The sequence below is a fragment of the Cottoperca gobio genome, unplaced genomic scaffold, assembly GCF_900634415.1.
Source record: "Cottoperca gobio unplaced genomic scaffold, fCotGob3.1 fCotGob3_158arrow_ctg1, whole genome shotgun sequence".
NCBI lineage: Eukaryota > Metazoa > Chordata > Actinopteri > Perciformes > Bovichtidae > Cottoperca > Cottoperca gobio.
Genome location: NW_021166815.1, coordinates 339,067 through 358,838, shown reverse-complemented (window position 1 = coordinate 358,838; position 19,772 = coordinate 339,067). Strand labels below are relative to the sequence as shown.

The window sequence follows — 19,772 nt, the reverse complement described above, 5'->3', positions numbered from 1 at the left end:
AGAAGGTCGAGCCGAGGTGTGAAGATGCTGATTGGCTCAATGAAAGACATTTCCTCATCAGATATTAGAATAATACACATTTCCGTGGGAAAGAACTTCATCATCTTCATCATCTTCATCATTGTTATTGTGGATCTTAGAGTTTAGCACAAACACACGTTGTTGCTTGTAAATTAAATCAGGGTTCATATTAATTACTAATAATGTAGACATTATTAATATTATGCATTTATTGGAGTAGTTTGATTTGTTGACCAGATTGTGAAAATATTATACAATTAAATATTTTAATAAATTACAAACAAAAGATTATATATAAATTACGATATATATCGTGCATCTCCAGTAAAAAAATAAAATATAAATCTCAGCGCGAGTCCGAACACTGTCCAATCAGAGCGGCTCTCCCGCCGCGGTGTGTGTGTGTGTGAGCGTTGAGCGCCGCCCTCCACCTGAAGCTGAGCGTGCACTGCGAGCACTGGTACGGTTTCTCTCCCGTGTGGATCCTCATGTGCTCCATCATCTTGTCCTTCCTGCTGAAGCGCTTGCTGCAGTCAGGGCAGCGGTGTGGCCGCTCGCCGCCGTGCGTCTGCATGTGCCTCTGCAGGTGATTGGCCGACACCAGGTGCAGCCCACAAAGCGCGCAGACGTGGCGTTTACTGTCCCCGGTGTGCGTCCTCAGGTGCAGCCGGAGGCGTCCTGGCTCTCTGTAGCTGCGGCCGCAGTTCATGCAGTTGTAGGGACGCTCGCCGCTGTGGACGCGCATGTGGCTGCTGAGGTGTTCCTTCCTCTTGTAGCACTTCCCGCACTCCACACACTGGTGGCGCCGCTCGCCCGTGTGCGTCAGCAGGTGGCGCTGCAGGTGGCCCTTAGCGGAGAAGCTCAGGCTGCAGAGCTGACAGTTAAAGGGCCGCTCGCCCGTGTGAGTCCTCACGTGCTCCACCAGCGCCTGCCTCTGCAGGAAACACTTCCCACACTCGTGGCAGCAGAATGGCCGCGCGGCGCCGTGAGTCTTCAGGTGGGCCGACAGGATGGCGTTACTCTTAAAGCGTTTGTCACAGTCGGGGCACTCGAACGGTTTCTCCCCCGTGTGATTCCTCTGGTGGATCCTCAGGCGACACGGCCAGTCGAAGCTCTTCGAACACTCGTCGCACTGATGCTCCTTCTTCACTTTAACGTCCGCTCTCTGCTCGCTGCCTGGACTTCTTCCAGTCCCGCTGCTGCTCACAGCGTCCTGGCGACTGAATTCTTCATCGTCGTCCTCTTCCTCCAACTTAACTTCCACCTCCTCGTAGAGCTGCTGCTCAGAGGCGCCACCCTCAAGGGATTCTGGGTAATCTGCCTCCTCTGAAAGGAGACAAAAGAAAAATATTTATAGGGATGCCCCGCGCTGCTTTTTCAGTCCTGATACTTTCAGTACCCGAATATTCGACTACTTGATTATTCGTTCGTTGGGGAGGTATTTCAGTTTCAATTTTGGGATTTGAATATTTGTTGTTTTTTTGTTACCCTTCGGGATTTGCATTTTTTGTGAATTCATTCTTTCAATTTTAGATAACATAAAATAATATTTTATTAGTCCCTCAACAGGGACAATATACTTTTAATCCTCAAACTATAAGCAAAAAAGCTTAAGTTTTAGTGAGCTAAAACCTGAAGTTAAAGCTAACTAGTCCCAGATAAAAAGTCTTATTTTTATTTCCATTTTCTGCTACTTTATTCTGTAAGATGTAAATATTATATATATATATATATATATACTTGTTAATGAACTACATTTCTCTGATGGTTTGGCTACTTTGAATGTAGAATGGTATTATTACTTTTACTAAGATACAGAAGGTATAACTGTATATTATGTCTCGTGTGTCTCTCACCTCCCTCTCGACTCAGGTGACCGTTTGTATCCGCCATCTTGTTCGTGTCTCATGTTTTTCTTTCTCCCGCTGGATCCAAAGATCTCCGGTCAGACTTCCAGAAAGATAACCAAACACCGGGAGAAACACGGTCAGCCTGTCCGGTAACCGCTGCTAACATGCTAACAAACACCGGGAGAAACACGGTGGTCTAACTGCCCGGTAACTGCTGCTAACTTGCTAGCATGCTACCAAACAATCAAACCTTTCGGTGCAGTAAAAACACTTCCTGTGCACACCTTCAAAATAAAATGTAAAAAAATGGATTGTTAGTTTAATCAAACTTATTATTCATGATTAATTTTACATACATAAATGGAACAAAAACAACAACGGTTACCCCAATTTCATTGGATGTCTGTGTGTTTAAATAATACATTCAAAATATTAAACTTTTAAATACAAAAAAAGGTGATGATAATGTCAGATTGTATGATGTAATATTTAAAGAAGAGTGATTATATGTTTTTATTACAATTTGATTTATTGCAACTGATGCACAACAATTTCCCACAGTTATATCTTAACTTATTATTATTATTATTGTTATTGTTATTGTTATTATTATTATTGTTATTGTTATTGTTGTTGTTGTTATTAGAAGTGCAGTGTGATAACTAAAAAAGATCAAACATATTTTGGTAATCATAAAAACTAACTCACTTTCACTGTCCCTCCTTGAAAACTATGTTTACATTATCGCACAGTAAACTTTTCATTTTAAATTACCGCTTGTCCCAGGTGAGCGGGGACTAGTATGCACGACTAGTGGCAGTACTAAAGGCACCGCCCGTCAGAGTTTCCCCGTCAAACAAATCTAGCACACAAAACTGTCGAAGGTGCAGCGAAGAAGGTAAAAAACAACTAATTTAAACTATATTTATTATCTGATATGGCTGGATAGATATCTTAACGTTTTAAAGAAAGCAGACGGGAATTATCAGTGAATAAAACACTCAAAATGTAAACCAAATTAAAGTGATGCACCTGATATAATTATCTTGTACTCACGCCAGACTCCATTCAAATCACTACTTATTCCCGTTGCCTTGATTATTGGCGTATGTCGAATAATGTACGGCTAAAATCACATAAGATTTGAAACCTTTGGCTAAATATTGCAATTTGGCACATTATTTGAATAAAACAACTCATGTGCCTGTTAAATCGTCCTTTTATAATAACTTGCTGTCGGGTATTTATTTTAAATACGCACTGTTTGTATGTTATATGTGCGCCGAATTCATCAGTGTCACATGAGTTCGCCATAATGAGACGATGCTGCTCCAGGTTGTGTTTCTTTGTGCTGGTAAGCAAATTCTAATAAATCGCCATATTCATAGTGTGAGTTTTGTTGACGAACATACCAGGGCTAGCATTGTGTTAGCTAACTTACACGTAGCACCACACACCTCGGTGTCAACGTTAGTTTTTATTCTAGTTTGTTTGTATTTCAAGTTTGTGAAGTACTGCCGATGGAAAAAGACGTTCCATTTCATTAGTATTGTGTTTTATCTGAAACAAAAACTTCTGCGATAGCCAGGAGGCTAACGGCTAACAAAGTTGACCGGATGTGACGTCGTGTTGTGTGTTCGTGTGGGCGTGGTCTAATGTGTGCCTGTAAACAGCTAGCATGCCCGTTCAGCGCAGATAAACGTACAGACCCACACCCACACCCGGTGCCGGTGTTACCGGTAAGACGCATCTCATTTAACCAACTGTGTGTTCTGGTGTGAAAGAGAGGGTGAGTGCGGTGTCTCTCTGGGGGGGTCTCTCTGGGGGGGTCTCTCTGGTCAACAGCTACGTTAGCTCGGGGTGCTGCCGTCATGCTAGCAGAAAGCTGCTTAAGGCTGAGCCGAGCTGCCCGCAGGTTTCTGCTCGTGTGGATGTTGTTATGACTATTACATCATCACAGAGACACGTCTTTAGCCAGAGACTCCTGTGGTTTGTTATTATCTGACTAATGACAGAAACACAACTTCCTCCTCGGGGTTATCAGACACTTGCCCCCCCACGACCTCTCCTACATAACATACTTTATAGCTGTGTAGCCTCTTTTGGTGGTTGTTATGTGTGTCTTTGTAGTAGTGACACATCTGTCTGTGTTTGTAGTTGTACTGGCCTATTTATAGTCTTAATGCGGTCATTTTGTTTTGTGTCCCTCTCACTGGTCATTTGTTTGTCATTCTTTTGTAGTTGTTTTGTGTCACTTTGTAGTCATTTTCTATATTTGTGTAGTTGCTTTGTGTCTCTGTAGTCATGCTTTAATCCATCCATGGTTATGAAGGACGTGTTTATCTGACTGAGGGGAAACTTAAGCTCTTGTTTAGCCGACTGAAACACACCTGTCACACAGTCTGAGGAACATTTCCATACTTGTGTTCTTGTACTAAAGATAATCTTAAACCTAGCACAGATGAGACGTTGCAGGGTCACCTGACAGCCGTCCAGATGTGAAGGAGCAATGTGATGTTACTGTGATGGAGGTCCAGATAGTGACGGTTGACATTCTGCAAATGTCATTTTGTTCTTCCGGTGTGAAAACAACTTGTGTTTGGTCTGCGGTACATCTGTGCAGTGGTCATGGTGGTTACTGATTAATGGCGGTTCAGATCTGACTGAATATATCGTTTCTCTCAATCATCAAAATATGCTTAAAACTCCAAACTGGAATCACAGATTTTATTTATACAGCACATTACAAAGTGCTTTACAGAAAACATTAAAGTATTGAGACAAAATGCAAAAGAAACACATTTAAATAGTATTTATAAGCCATTAAAGAGCCGAGAGAATAGAAGTAAAAACAAGCTAAAACACAAGAATCAAAGGAAATGAACTTATTTTGATTTAATACAAAGTTTCCAGCGTTGCTTCAACAATGTTTAGTTCTGACTCTGGGACAGAAAGCTGAGCTGCAGACGAGCCGACGTCAGAGACGCAGCTTCTTTTCAACAACAGCAAACAAACGTAAATAACGTAATCATAAACAAAAGATTAAAACAAGAACATTGTTCTTTCTGTACGTTTCTAAATATTGTCCACGATGACGAGCTCGAGAGCTTTTTCAAATCTCGTCAGGATATTTACGATTCTCACGAAGATTCACCAACTTAGTGTTTTTATTACTGTCGAGTCGACGAGTTGGCTATTCAGTTGGGCGACATGTTATTTGATTGTTATTACTAAAAACCACAGAAGAAGAAGTCTAGGGGTCTTGCTAGTTCAAAGCATTGAATCACAGTTGTCTCGGCGATTTGATTTAAACAACAAAACTAACTCCTGAAACGGGGCAGAGGCACCACGGCGTCCGCGGTCAAGAATTACGTTTGTGCCGTTTACTTGAACTTTTATGAAGCAAAACAAAACCTCTGCAGCTTCTCCTTTCAAAACAAAAGCATAAACAACTTCTCAAATTAACTAAATAATCTAATTACTTTCAAATGATTATTAAACAATAAAATAGTTTAAATATTACGAAACAATGAGTCGACAGTGTTGATTCGGATCTTTAATGATTCTTCCTGTTTGTCTTCAGGTCTGAACGGAAGTCTGTTGACACTGCTGACAGAAGAAGAAGAGAAGCGCCTCCGTCCTCGTGGCTGCTGCTGACGAACAGTACTACTTCCTGTCCGCAGGACTAAGGAAGAAGCTTAATCTAAATATATACTTACTTCCCGAGCAGGGAGCTAACTGCACGTCATGGTCAGTGTCCGATAGTTAGGTGCGTTTGTTTCGTCTGTACCTAAAAAGACGAGAGGTTCCCCTGGCGGCCATGTTGGGGCTTGACACCTCCGCCGCCACGCCTCCATCTTAAATCAGCGCCACATGAAGACTTAAGTATCGCTTTATTTTTTCCACGGGTGTTATTTGTGTCTATCAGGAGTTTGGTCCTCGTTTCCTCAGCGTGTCATCATGGCGGGGTCGAGCTCGGCGCCGGCAGCAGATCTGCTGATGGAGCTCAACAAAGAGGAGCTTCCCGCGGAGAGCGTTTCCAAAGAACTGAACGTAACCACGCAGGTGGCGCCGAGCAGCAACGACGGCGCCGACAGTCCTCTTCACGCCAAAGTCCGTGAGGAGGAGGAGGAGGAGGCCACGCCCACGCCGCCAGATTCGTCCTCGCTATCGTCAGAAAACGGGACGATGACCGCCATCACCACAGAAGAAGAATCTCTGTCGGTTCTACTCAGACACAACAAGGCTGAAGGAGGACAGGGGCGAGGAGGAGAGACGGGTAAATTCACTTTGCTTCATCGTTACGTCAGTTTCAACATCGATGAAACATTTAGTTTATAAAATGTTCCAGTTTCTCGTCCAGCTGCAGAATGAATCCAAGTTAAAGTCGTTCATGTCGACGCAACGTTTTAATTCTGCTCTAGACGTGCTGACGGTCAGCAGAGTAAGAACTTCAGGCTTTGTTTATGTTGCAGCTTCAGTCCAACGAGTCTTTAAAAGTCCAAAGTTATTAATATAAAACTCGTTAGAGGCTGAAAACAGCATTTAAAGACATTTAAATGAGAAATCTAACGAACAATCAAAGTCGCTGCTTCTGTGCAAATACTTTTATTTATTATTGGAGATTAAGTGATGACCGCTGAATTTAAGAGCTTCAACTAAAGATTATTAATCTGCAGATTAATAATCTCCAGATTATTAATCTACAATGGAAATAAATCGTACAAAAACAATTTGGGATATTTTTAAGAAATATATTAAAATATTTTTCTACAAAACCTCAAACTAAGTTCTCAAATGTTAAAACAGAAGCAGCCATAGAACAACTTTGATCTTTATTTCTATTAATCTAATCGTGTAATCTTTACTTTGGTTTGGATTAATGTAAATAATCGTTTTGTCTTGTAGATCTGGACCTGGAGGACCAGCGGGAGTCCACGGACTCTGCGTCCTTCTCCATCCCCAGCCTGGAGCTCTCAGACGGGGTCACGGCCGCAGGAAACTCCCTGGACGTGGACGACGGCCTGTCCTCCTACTCTGGCTCTGGGGGGGGAAGGCGGCTCCCCGTCCACCGAAGCCCCCGGTCTGAAGGCCGAGGAGACGCTGGAGGCCGCTGGTGAGACATCGAACATCAAAATCTGCCCCAGAAAAGTGTTCAACGTGTGAGGATGTAGAAAGTGGTACATTTACGAGAAAGACATTTCTTATTTTATTTTCTTCATGATTTGAAAAGTGCTGAATTTATAATTACATTACTTTCATAATAAATCTCAAATCGACGCTTTCTGATAATGTTCCTGCAGTAAAGGGTTAGGGTTTGTGTGTGTGACTGTAGTTGTCCTCCTGTCCACAGGGGGCGCTGTGGCAGCTGCCTCCTCCACAGGAGCTGCTGCTGCTGCTGCGGAGGCCGGGCCGTCCATGCCGGCGTATTACCTGGTGAAGTGGATCACCTGGAAGGAGAAGAAGACGCCGATCATCACGCAGAGTGAGAACGGGCCCTGCCCGCTGCTCGCCATCATGAACACCCTGTTCCTGCGCTGGAAGGTACAACAATTTAGGATTGAACAAATATTACATTTAAAATGGTGAATTATGGTCCAAGCATTTAAAAATACTAAAATTTCTAGTGACGACAGATTGATGTGATAAATTTACCAGAAAATACATAACTGTTCTCTTATAAAGTCTTAACTGTTCTCTTATAAAGTCTTAACTGTTCTCTTATAAAGTCAGAACTGTTCTCTTATAAAGTCTTAACTGTTCTCTTATAAAGTCTTAACTGTTCTCTTATAAAGTCAGAACTGTTCTCTTATAAAGTCTTAACTGTTCCCTTATAAAGTCTTAACTGTTCCCTTATAAAGTCAGAACTGTTCCCTTATAAAGTCTTAACTGTTCCCTTATAAAGTCTTAACTGTTCTCTTATAAAGTCTTAACTGTTCCCTTATAAAGTCAGAACTGTTCTCTTATAAAGTCAGAACTGTTCTCTTATAAAGTCTTAACTGTTCCCTTATAAAGTCAGAACTGTTCCCTTATAAAGTCAGAACTGTTCCCTTATAAAGTCAGAACTGTTCCCTTATAAAGTCAGAACTGTTCCCTTATAAAGTCAGAACTGTTCCCTTATAAAGTCAGAACTGTTCTCTTATAAAGTCAGAACTGTTCTCTTATAAAGTCTTAACTGTTCCCTTATAAAGTCAGAACTGTTCTCTTATAAAGTCAGAACTGTTCTCTTATAAAGTCTTAACTGTTCTCTTATAAAGTCTTAACTGTTCTCTTATAAAGTCAGAACTGTTCTCTTATAAAGTCTTAACTGTTCCCTTATAAAGTCAGAACTGTTCTCTTATAAAGTCTTAACTGTTCCCTTATAAAGTCTTAAATGTTCTCTTCTAAAGTCAGAACTGTTCTCTTATAAAGTCTTAACTGTTCTCTTATAAAGTCTTAACTGTTCCCTTATAAAGTCTTAAATGTTCTCTTCTAAAGTCTTAAATGTTCTCTTATAAAGTCTTAACTGTTCTCTTATAAAGTCTTAACTGTTCTCTTATAAAGTCTTAACTGTTCCCTTATAAAGTCTTAACCCTTTAACACCTAAGGCAAAAAAGCCTCAACATTTTCGCCTGGACTTTTTTGCTTATTTTGACTATAAAAAAGGTTAGGAAATGTCCTGTGAGTAAGTGCTTTTGCCCATTTTCCAACAATAACTGGAACTTTCCATATCTGGCAGTCATTTACAATTTGTTGCATGTTATGAGAGTGTAATAACAGTTTAAAATGAAGAGAAATACAAAAGCGGAATTTGAGTTTAGTGGTTTAGTGAACAAAAAACACAGCAAATGTACATGAATAAGAGATTTAACATGTTACATTTGAAGTTTGAAATGTATACAACTATATCCAGTAAAAGTTTTGAGTCTTTTACTCTTACATCTGCAAAAACAGGCCATAAAATGGAAAATATGTCCAGGCGTTTTTCCCCACACAGGGTAATTCTCTCCTCTCTGAGTGTCCCTTCACATGCAGAGGTCTTGGTGGTACTGCCAGTGACTGTTCCTGTTGCTCCTGTTTTCTCTGGGTCACTCAGATGAAGATTAGATCAAATGGCCATGAACAGTCTGGGGACATGACAGTGGCAGGGAATGACACATGGAAAATGGTTTGCTTACACCAAAAGTTGCTCATCTTTGTGCAGGTCCAAAAATGACATGTACAGCAACATGCCTGTGGACTTCTTCATTTCTCCTGGAGTTATTTCAGTCCAGATGAACTTTCTCCCTCTCTCCAGGCTTTTGGCTGCATTCTTGTTTGTGTATTCAGAGAGGAGTTTGAAAACTGCAGCATCAAAGTGGGAATAAATGTCACCTGGTGCTGGGTTTCCCATATCGAGAGGGGGTTGGGCGCCTGGGGTGGTTGAGGGACTCCATCATCGGGCTCTGCCTCAGTCTGCCATCTTGTGGTGTGATGTGGTGAGGGGCTTCTGTGTCTGACAGCGTCACCAGATCATCCAGCATCCCCACAGCTCCATCTACAGGCCTGAATGTGATCTCTGGTGACACCTTGTGATCTCTGGTAACACCTCGTGATCTCTGGTAACACCTCCTCCTCTCCAGCTAAAGCTTGTACACAGCCTCGGCTAGGACGCAGGCTACTTGAAGAAGACGCGCACATTTACGCATATAAAGTACAATTACACACCTAGTACAATCTTACAGACTTGGTACACTGTTCTAAACAAGTCACAACGCTATACAAGTGTTGATTTACATACCATCTTGCTTCCATTTGAATTCAATCCGCTGTTTTCCGGCTCTATTTCTCCGCGGTGTTGTCTGTGTCTCTCCAGCGCTCTTGTGTGTATTCGCTCACAACGAAGGCGCTGTTTCGCGGGCTTCCGGAGGGCCGTAAGTGAAGTTACCGTAATGAGTCGATATATGCCGTAAAGCGCAGAGTCTCAGCTTTCAGAAACCGTTGAAATTTTTTCGATTGCGCAAACTTTGACATAGTTACGGTAATCCAAAGTTTTGCTTGCAAAATGTGTCGTCGACGACACATTCGGTGTTAAGGGGTTAACTGTTCTCTTATAAAGTCTTAAATGTTCTCTTCTAAAGTCAGAACTGTTCTCTTATAAAGTCTTAACTGTTCCCTTATAAAGTCTTAACTGTTCCCTTATAAAGTCTTAACTGTTCCCTTATAAAGTCAGAACTGTTCCCTTATAAAGTCTTAACTGTTCCCTTATAAAGTCTTAACTGTTCTCTTATAAAGTCTTAACTGTTCCCTTATAAAGTCAGAACTGTTCTCTTATAAAGTCAGAACTGTTCTCTTATAAAGTCTTAACTGTTCCCTTATAAAGTCAGAACTGTTCCCTTCTAAAGTCAGAACTGTTCTCTTATAAAGTCTTAACTGTTCTCTTATAAAGTCTTAAATGTTCTCTTCTAAAGTCAGAACTGTTCTCTTATAAAGTCTTAACTGTTCCCTTATAAAGTCTTAAATGTTCTCTTATAAAGTCTTAAATGTTCTCTTCTAAAGTCAGAACTGTTCTCTTATAAAGTCTTAACTGTTCCCTTATAAAGTCTTAACTGTTCTCTTATAAAGTCTTAACTGTTCTCTTCTAAAGTCAGAACTGTTCTCTTATAAAGTCTTAACTGTTCTCTTATAAAGTCTTAACTGTTCCCTTATAAAGTCTTAACTGTTCTCTTATAAAGTCTTAAATGTTCTCTTCTAAAGTCAGAACTGTTCTCTTATAAAGTCTTAACTGTTCTCTTATAAAGTCTTAACTGTTCCCTTATAAAGTCTTAACTGTTCCCTTATAAAGTCTTAACTGTTCCCTTATAAAGTCAGAACTGTTCCCTTATAAAGTCTTAACTGTTCCCTTATAAAGTCTTAACTGTTCTCTTATAAAGTCTTAACTGTTCCCTTATAAAGTCAGAACTGTTCTCTTATAAAGTCAGAACTGTTCTCTTATAAAGTCTTAACTGTTCCCTTATAAAGTCAGAACTGTTCCCTTCTAAAGTCAGAACTGTTCTCTTATAAAGTCTTAACTGTTCTCTTATAAAGTCTTAAATGTTCTCTTCTAAAGTCAGAACTGTTCTCTTATAAAGTCTTAACTGTTCCCTTATAAAGTCTTAAATGTTCTCTTATAAAGTCTTAAATGTTCTCTTCTAAAGTCAGAACTGTTCTCTTATAAAGTCTTAACTGTTCCCTTATAAAGTCTTAACTGTTCTCTTCTAAAGTCTTAACTGTTCTCTTCTAAAGTCAGAACTGTTCTCTTATAAAGTCTTAACTGTTCTCTTATAAAGTCTTAACTGTTCCCTTATAAAGTCTTAACTGTTCTCTTATAAAGTCTTAAATGTTCTCTTCTAAAGTCAGAACTGTTCTCTTATAAAGTCTTAACTGTTCTCTTATAAAGTCTTAACTGTTCCCTTATAAAGTCTTAAATGTTCTCTTCTAAAGTCTTAAATGTTCTCTTATAAAGTCTTAACTGTTCTCTTATAAAGTCTTAACTGTTCTCTTATAAAGTCTTAACTGTTCTCTTATAAAGTCTTAACTGTTCCCTTATAAAGTCTTAACTGTTCTCTTATAAAGTCTTAAATGTTCTCTTCTAAAGTCAGAACTGTTCTCTTCTAAAGTCTTAACTGTTCCCTTATAAAGTCTTAACTGTTCCCTTATAAAGTCTTAACTGTTCCCTTATAAAGTCTTAACTGTTCCCTTATAAAGTCTTAACTGTTCTCTTCTAAAGTCAGAACTGTTCTCTTATAAAGTCTTAACTGTTCTCTTATAAAGTCTTAACTGTTCTCTTATAAAGTCTTAACTGTTCCCTTATAAAGTCTTAACTGTTCTCTTATAAAGTCTTAAATGTTCTCTTCTAAAGTCAGAACTGTTCTCTTCTAAAGTCTTAACTGTTCTCTTATAAAGTCTTAACTGTTCCCTTATAAAGTCTTAAATGTTCTCTTCTAAAGTCTTAAATGTTCTCTTATAAAGTCTTAACTGTTCTCTTATAAAGTTTTAACTGTTCTCTTATAAAGTCTTAAATGTTCCCTTATAAAGTCTTAACTGTTCCCTTATAAAGTCTTAAATGTTCTCTTCTAAAGTCTTAAATGTTCTCTTATAAAGTCTTAACTGTTCTCTTATAAAGTCTTAACTGTTCTCTTATAAAGTCTTAAATGTTCCCTTATAAAGTCTTAACTGTTCTCTTATAAAGTCTTAACTGTTCCCTTATAAAGTCTTAAATGTTCTCTTCTAAAGTCTTAAATGTTCTCTTATAAAGTCAGAACTGTTCTCTTCTAAAGTCTTAACTGTTCTCTTATAAAGTCTTAAATGTTCTCTTCTAAAGTCAGAACTGTTCTCTTCTAAAGTCTTAACTGTTCTCTTATAAAGTCTTAACTGTTCCCTTATAAAGTCTTAAATGTTCTCTTCTAAAGTCTTAAATGTTCTCTTATAAAGTCTTAACTGTTCTCTTATAAAGTCTTAACTGTTCTCTTATAAAGTCTTAAATGTTCCCTTATAAAGTCTTAACTGTTCCCTTATAAAGTCTTAAATGTTCTCTTCTAAAGTCTTAAATGTTCTCTTATAAAGTCTTAACTGTTCTCTTATAAAGTCTTAACTGTTCTCTTATAAAGTCTTAAATGTTCCCTTATAAAGTCTTAACTGTTCTCTTATAAAGTCTTAACTGTTCCCTTATAAAGTCTTAAATGTTCTCTTCTAAAGTCTTAAATGTTCTCTTATAAAGTCAGAACTGTTCTCTTCTAAAGTCTTAACTGTTCTCTTATAAAGTCTTAACTGTTCCCTTATAAAGTCTTAAATGTTCTCTTCTAAAGTCTTAAATGTTCTCTTATAAAGTCTTAACTGTTCTCTTATAAAGTCTTAACTGTTCTCTTATAAAGTCTTAAATGTTCTCTTCTAAAGTCAGAACTGTTCCCTTATAAAGTCTTAACTGTTCTCTTATAAAGTCTTAACTGTTCCCTTATAAAGTCAGAACTGTTCTGTGGAGTAAGAGCAGTAATACACAGAGTAATACACAGAGCTCTAACTCCAGAGTCTCCCTCGTGTTGATTGTTTGAATTCTTTAAGTACTTCACAGTATTTGTACTTCAGTAGTAACTCTGTGTGTTTCAGGCTAAACTTCCTGCTCAGACTGAAGTCATCACCACCGAGGACCTGATGGCTCACCTGGGTGAGATCAGCTGGCAGGAAATATTCAAATGTTAATTTCTCTTTTTAAATCCGCACAACGAATTTATAAACATAAATTATCTGTAAATTCTTCAATTTAAAAGTACTAAAAATGTATATAAGTACAAATAATTAGAGTAGTACAGGAGGAGAATAATTTCCAAGATGATTCTTAATTATAATAAAATGTTTAGTTTCTATAAAAACATTTTTAAATGTATTTATATAAATTAATTATTTATTTATATATAAATATTTATTTATATATAAATATTTATTTATATAAAAAAATAAAAAATGTAATAAAAAAAATTAATTAATTTATATATATTTTTTAAAATAAATATAATAATATATGTGTGTGTTTGTTGTGCAGGAGAGTGTGTGTTGTCTGTTACACCCAGAGAGAAGGCTGATGGGATGGAGCTCAACTTCCAACAGGTAGAGAGACACACACACACACACACACACACACACACACACACACACACACACACACACACACACAAGTTTTAACGACATCGTCCTGATGACATGTGTTTACAGAACATGAGTGATGCCATGGCGGTGCTCCCGAAGCTCTCCACTGGCCTTGACGTTAACGTGCGTTTCACCGGAGTCACAGACTTTGAGTACACACCGGAGTGTATCGTGTTCGACCTGCTGAACATCCCGCTGTACCACGGCTGGCTGGTTGACCCACAGGTGTGTGTGTGTGTGTGTGTGTGTGTGTGTGTGTGTGTGTGTGTGTGTGTGTGTGTGTGTGTGTGTGTGTGTGTGTGTGTGTGTGTGTGTGTGTGTGTGTGTGTGTTGTGTTCATGGACGAACATGTTTACTGTGTTCAGAGTCCGGAGACGGTGGCTTCTGTTGGGAAACTGAGTTACAACCAGCTGGTGGAGAAAATCATCGACTACAAACACTCTGCAGACAGCAGCCGAGTCAGTGAAGGTAACACACACACACACACACACACACACACACGTCATGTTATTGCCGTAGTTCTTAGTTTTCTCCATGTTTAGTGTTTTTAGAATTGTATTTAAAATACTTTTCAAACCTTCTTGTTTTCATCTTCGTGTTTCAGGTCTGGTGGCGGAGCAGTTTCTGGAGTCGACGGCGACGCAGCTGTCGTATCACGGCCTGTGTGAACTCAACACGATGGCCAAAGAGGGAGAAATCTCAGTGTTCTTCAGAAACAACCACTTCAGCACGATGATCAAACACAAGGTGCTCCACTCAACACTGCAACATGTAACTCACAGAGCATGAAACTTCACTTCATGACTCACATCAACACAAGTTTATATTACAAGATGTTTAATATGTACATGAGGCGTTATGTAATGTAGCTGTGGAGAGTTTACATCTACACACACACAGTTACAAACACACACTCTGATGTTCTCATGTTTCCTCTCGTCTCACAGACGTGTTGGAGAAGATATATAGTTTAAAATTTTAAAGATACCAGTGCATGATAATAAAGTGTTGTCCTCTCAGGGTCACCTGTACCTGTTGGTGACGGATCAGGGCTTCCTGCAGGAGGAGGGTTTGGTTTGGGAATCTCTTCATAATGTCGAGGGAGACGGAAACTTCTGTGACTCCGACTTCAGACTGTGTCATCCTCCTCAGAGAGCGCCGCCCAGCGCCGCCCTGCCGCCCAGCGCCCAGGAGCAGCAGAGACAGATCGACCAGGTCGGACATTATTTCACATTATTTTTTACACATCTTTCTTCTGACAGTTTATATTTTTGGTTGGACGGACCAGCCGAGAGCATCGACCCTTTGAGTCAGTGATTTATCTTCTTTGTTGGTGTCAGGACTACCTGGTGGCGGTGTCTCTGCAGCAGCAGCAGGGCGGGGCCCCAGGGCCCCTCAGTGACCTGGAGTTGGCCCGACAGCTCCAACAGGAGGAATATCAGCAACAGCAGCAACTGCAGCAGCAACAGGAACAGCAGCAGCAGCAGCAACAGGGAGCCCTGCAGCCAGCACAGCAGGTACAAATACTCCAGAGTACTTATACCACACTGTGAAAGTACTACAGTTAATACTCCAGAGTACTTATACCACACTGTGAAAGTACTACAGTTAATACTCCAGAGTACTTATACCACACTGTGAAAGTACTTATTTAGAGGCGCCTTTCAGGACACCCAAGGTCGCCTTACAGTGCATTTAAAAGTTAAAACAGCTAAAACAAAGACGGAAAACAAATGAGTCAAACCGACAGATAAAACGGGAAGACAGAGTGTGGAGTGACGGAGTGACTGAGGATCTGTGATAACAAGTAGGTTGTGTTAGAGTGAGTAGGCCAGGTTCAACAGGTGGGATTTGAAAGTCGTAATGGAGTCAGACTGTTTGTGTGGAGGCAGAGATATAGACTTGCGTGTCGTCAGCATAGCAGTGAAAGTGGATGCCATGGTGACGGAGGATTGTGCCCACGGGGAGGAGGTAAATGATGAATAGGAGTGGACCCAATACTGACCCCTGGGGGACACCCAGTGAAACAGGAGAACACCCTGACCTGTGGTTCCCCAGCTGGACAAACTGTTGTCGGTTGGTAAGGTAGGAGGAGAACCAGGAGAGTGCAACACCAGTGATCCCAATGTCAGCCAAGCGTGCCAGGAGTAGTGGGTGGGAGATTGTGTCGAAGGCAGCGGTGAGGTCGAGGAGGATGAGGATGGTGAGCAGTCCAGAGTCCGCTGCACGGAGGAGGTCGTTGGTGGTTTTAACCAGAGCTGTTTCGGTACGGTGCATTGGGCGGAAACCAGATTGGAAGAGTTCATGGAGGTTGCTTGAGTCGAGGTGGGACTGGAGTTGAGCGGAAACCACCCTCTCATGGTTTTTTTTTTTTTTTTGAAGGGAAGGTTGGAGATGGGCCTGTAGTGGTTAAGGTCAGCTGGGTTAGCATTGGGTTTTTTGAGGGTGGGTGTGATTGCAGCCATTTTGAGGGTGGGGGGTACAGTTCCAGTAATGAGGGAGGAGTTAATTATATTAGTGATCATGGGGGAAATGGACGGCAGACAGGCTTTGACGAGGGTAGTGGGGAGGGGATCAAGCTGGAAGGTGGTGCATTTGGCTTTACAGATGAGCGTGGAGATGGTGGCTTCTGATGCTGGAGTGAAGTTGGAGAAGGGTGCTGGTGGGTGGTTGGACCGTGGTGGCCATCCAGAGTGGGTCCGTCGAGGGGGCGCCTGATGAGGTCAGCTGTAGGTGGATGTTGCTTACTTTGGAGCTGAAAAATTGCAGAAAGTCAGTGCAATGTTCAGGGGAGATATTAGGAGGGAGGGTTCTGGGGGGCTGAAGTAGGTGGCTGACTGTTGAGAAAAGGGCTCTCGTGTTACCGGTGCCAGTGCTGATGAGGTTGGAGTAGAAGGTGGATTTGGCAGTGGAGAGGGCGTTCTTGTAGTGATGTGGGTGATCAGCATAGATTTGGGTGTGTACTGATAGTCCGGTCTTTTTACACAGCCTTTCAAGTCGACGACCAGTTGTTTTGAGCCGTCGAAGGTCGGAGGTGAACCAAGGAGCGGTGTGGGCAAAGGAGACTGTGCGGGTTTTGACGGGGGCCAGAGCGTCAAGCGAGGAGGACAGACAGTCATTGTAGTGACTCACCAAGTCAGCATGGGAAGAGGATGGGAGAGGGATGGGGTAGGAGTTGATCAGGGTGGTGAGATCTGTCCTTACGGTAGAGCAAGGCGAGACCACCCCCCCCTCCCAGTGTTGCGGGGTTTACACATATAGTCAAAACCCGGTGGAACGGCTTCATTTAACTGGGAGAAGTCATTAGACTGTTGCCAAGTCTCGGTGAGGCATAAAAAGTCGAGCTTTCTGTCCACAATGAGCTCAGAAACAAGCAGGGCCTTTCTGGTGAGAGATCTTACTTTGAAAATAGCTCATTTCAAGCATTCAAGTGGCGCGTAGGTGGCTGCTTTGGGCAGTGGGGATAACGCAGTGCAGGTGACAGTGTGAGCGAACGTTTGTGTTATTGTTGTGTTGTGTGTCCAGCGAGTTTCGACCAGATCCACGATGAACATATCTTGGTCGTTTGAGGAGAATGTCACGGTGGGCAAGCAGAGCTGTGGGGGTCTTGAAGTTTGATCTGAGATGCAGTAGTTCCGTTGCGGAGTATTTCAGCGCCAGGGAGGCGCTCATGGCGGTGAAGAGTAGAGCAAGCCATATGAAGAGTTTGACAGTCCGCATGATGCGAAAAGTTGTGGAAATAGTATACTCAGCACTTTGATGATCCGGTTTATGATCCGGAGGCTACAGCTCCCGCTTGGTAGAGAAGGAGGAGCAGAGAATCGGCTGCAGCCAGTGGTCACAACTGACGCCAGCTAGCTTGACGGCTAGCTGTGGTGGCGGTGGTCCAATTTGGCTGACAGGCTGCTGGAATCCAATGGATCCGGTAGTATCCACACGGAAATGCAGTCAACAGAAGATACAGGGTTGAACGTTTGAAGATAAGATCCAACACAGCAGACTAACCCTTAAACTCAGATGGTGAAGCGGCGAACAAGCAGCGCCAGCGTCCTCTCCCTCTCTACTCCAGTTAATACTCGAGAGTACTTATACCACACTGTGAAAGTACTCCAGTTAATACTACAGAGTACTTGTACCACTCTGTGAAAGTACTCCAGTTAATACTCCAGAGTACTTGTACCACACTGTGAAAGTACTCCAGAGTACTTATACCACACTGAAAGTACTCCAGTTAATACTCCAGAGTACTTATACCACTCTGTGAAAGTACTCCAGTTAATACTCGAGAGTACTTATACCACACTGAAAGTACTCCAGTTAATACTCGAGAGTACTTATACCACACTGAAAGTACTCCAGTTAATACTCCAGAGTACTTGTACCACTCTGAAGCTCTGCGTTGAAGATGTGTAGAGACCTCGGAGGATCTGAGAAACAAGCTAACGTTAGCCTTTAGCTCGTAGCCGCTCCGCCCAGTGTTCACCAGGGAAACTCACTTTGAATGACTAACCGTTTACAAATCATTTACCTTCAATGTCTGCTCCAGTCACAGAAGTAGATATTGTACTTTATACTGCATTTATTACTAAAACAGTTTGCTAGGATAAAACTCTTTTTAAAGAACTCTTTTACAAAAAAGATTATATCCAGTTGCATTGTGGGAAATGTGATGTTTTATGTACTTCATGTTTTGTGTGTAATCTTATTTGTAAATGTAGTGCAGTGTGTCTTTGTGTTGTTGTCATGGTGATGATGATGCCATTGTGTTTCTCAGGTGAGAGGTCAGGGGTCACAGCAGGGCGGGGCGCGGAGAAGAGAGAAGGAGTCGGACTGCGTCGTCCTATAGACTCTTCTTCTGCCTAACTCCCTGAGTTGAGGAGGACACACACACACACACACACACACACACACACACACACACACACACACACACACACACACACACACACACACACACACACACACACACACACACCTCGATGCCAAACCCCCAGTGCTTTGTTGAACAGTTTGTTTCAGACGTGTTTTCCAGGTTTTGGAAGGTTTGTAATGATTAGAAGCTTCTGAAGTTTGATGTTCTAATAAAATGTTTATTGGGTGTAAATAACGGCTTCATTAATGCTCAATAAATCTTTAACTAAAGCTTTGAAGAAAACTTTTGCATCGCCAGGTTGTGAGAAACATTCGTGTTTAGAGCTCAAATTAAGAAAATAATCTGAAATGAGTTAATAAATTATCTAAATAATACCCGAAGTTGTTTTTCATGTTTTAAAAGTGATTATTGCAAAAACTAAAATGTATTTAATGCTGCAACTCACGATTATCTTCTAGATTTAAAGGTTTGATGTATAAAATGTTGTTCCCAGTTTCTCAGAGTCCAAACGTTTTGTCACTTTAATATGAAATCTGCAGATCTGAGGCTGAAACTTTAACGAATAGATCGACTCGTCGTGCAGCTTTAATCGCCAGGTTGTGAGAAATAAATAATAAAACAATTAAGAAAAATAATCTGCAATTATTTTAATATGTTTAAATCGTTTTACAAGAAAAAAGTTAAATGTTTTTGATTTTATTCTGAAAAATAAAAATGATCACTTAAATCTTTAATAGAATAATTATTAATTCTGCAGTTTTAAATGTTTACGGTTTCTCTTTGTAATAAACTAAGAAAAGTTAATGCCTGCAGTTATAAATGTGTCATTAATAATAAATATATTAAAGATTCACTTGAAACCAAATTATGAATATTTATTTACCATAAATAAAGCTGTTGTTTACATCTTTTAGAGTCTCAACACGATGAAGAAATCTGTTAATTTAATGTCATGTTTTCTGAGAATGGGCTTCACCACAATAAAAATGTCCAAACCCGCCGACGTTCATCCTGTTTTATAATTTACTGCAGATAAAACTTTGAACCAGGAAGTCGAAGGAGTTCCCGTCACATTTTCACCGATTTGTTTCCCAGCAAGTTTGTTTTTTAAATAATTGCAGAAAAGTTAAAGTTTGTTCAAAGTGTTTTTAATGATGCCGGCTGCTTGTTGTAATCTCGCTTTAATGAACTCTGGAGCCACAGGAAGTTATTTAGTTTTGCTACGTTAACGTTTTACAAAAGTACTTTATGATTAATGCCCCACGTCAACATTTGTTTAGACTTATTTCATATTTATAATACTTTTTATCTCATATTCATGACGAGCCATCCTGTCACTTTCTCAGAATAATTAAAGTTTATAAACTGAACGACGAGAACTTTAATGT

At 40.6% G+C, this 19,772-nt stretch overlaps 2 protein-coding genes and 1 long non-coding RNA gene across 4 annotated transcripts; 1 reads left to right on the top strand and 2 right to left on the bottom strand.

The window, feature by feature from the left end:
- Positions 1-215: 215 nt before the first annotated feature.
- On the bottom strand, positions 216-3,066 carry LOC115004655 (gastrula zinc finger protein XlCGF8.2DB-like). 2 transcript variants are annotated; one of them, XM_029426352.1, is made up of 3 exons: positions 2,928-3,066; positions 1,878-1,971; positions 216-1,347 (listed from the first exon to the last, which is right to left on the bottom strand). In XM_029426352.1, exons 2-3 carry the CDS (start codon positions 1,912-1,914, stop codon positions 368-370), a joined length of 1,017 nt encoding a protein of 338 aa, XP_029282212.1. In that variant the 5' UTR covers positions 1,915-1,971; positions 2,928-3,066; the 3' UTR covers positions 216-367. The 2 variants fall into 2 exon arrangements, with proteins under 2 accessions (XP_029282212.1, XP_029282211.1); XM_029426351.1 differs by lacking the exon at positions 2,928-3,066 and having other exon boundaries at positions 1,878-2,154.
- Positions 3,015-18,758, top strand: mindy1 (MINDY lysine 48 deubiquitinase 1). Its single transcript, XM_029426350.1, is given in 13 exon segments — positions 3,015-3,225; positions 5,455-6,150; positions 6,780-6,931; positions 6,933-6,987; positions 7,225-7,415; positions 12,975-13,032; positions 13,408-13,472; positions 13,578-13,736; positions 13,877-13,979; positions 14,116-14,258; positions 14,532-14,726; positions 14,852-15,028; positions 18,286-18,758. Coding segments are annotated over 12 exon segments (1,689 nt in total). The 5' UTR covers positions 3,015-3,225; positions 5,455-5,831; the 3' UTR covers positions 18,358-18,758.
- LOC115004656 (uncharacterized) lies at positions 6,692-7,248 on the bottom strand. The gene is made up of 2 exons (XR_003831855.1): positions 7,128-7,248; positions 6,692-7,009 (listed from the first exon to the last, which is right to left on the bottom strand). It is a non-coding gene; the product is annotated as an uncharacterized LOC115004656 (long non-coding RNA).
- Positions 18,759-19,772: the final 1,014 nt, after the last annotated feature.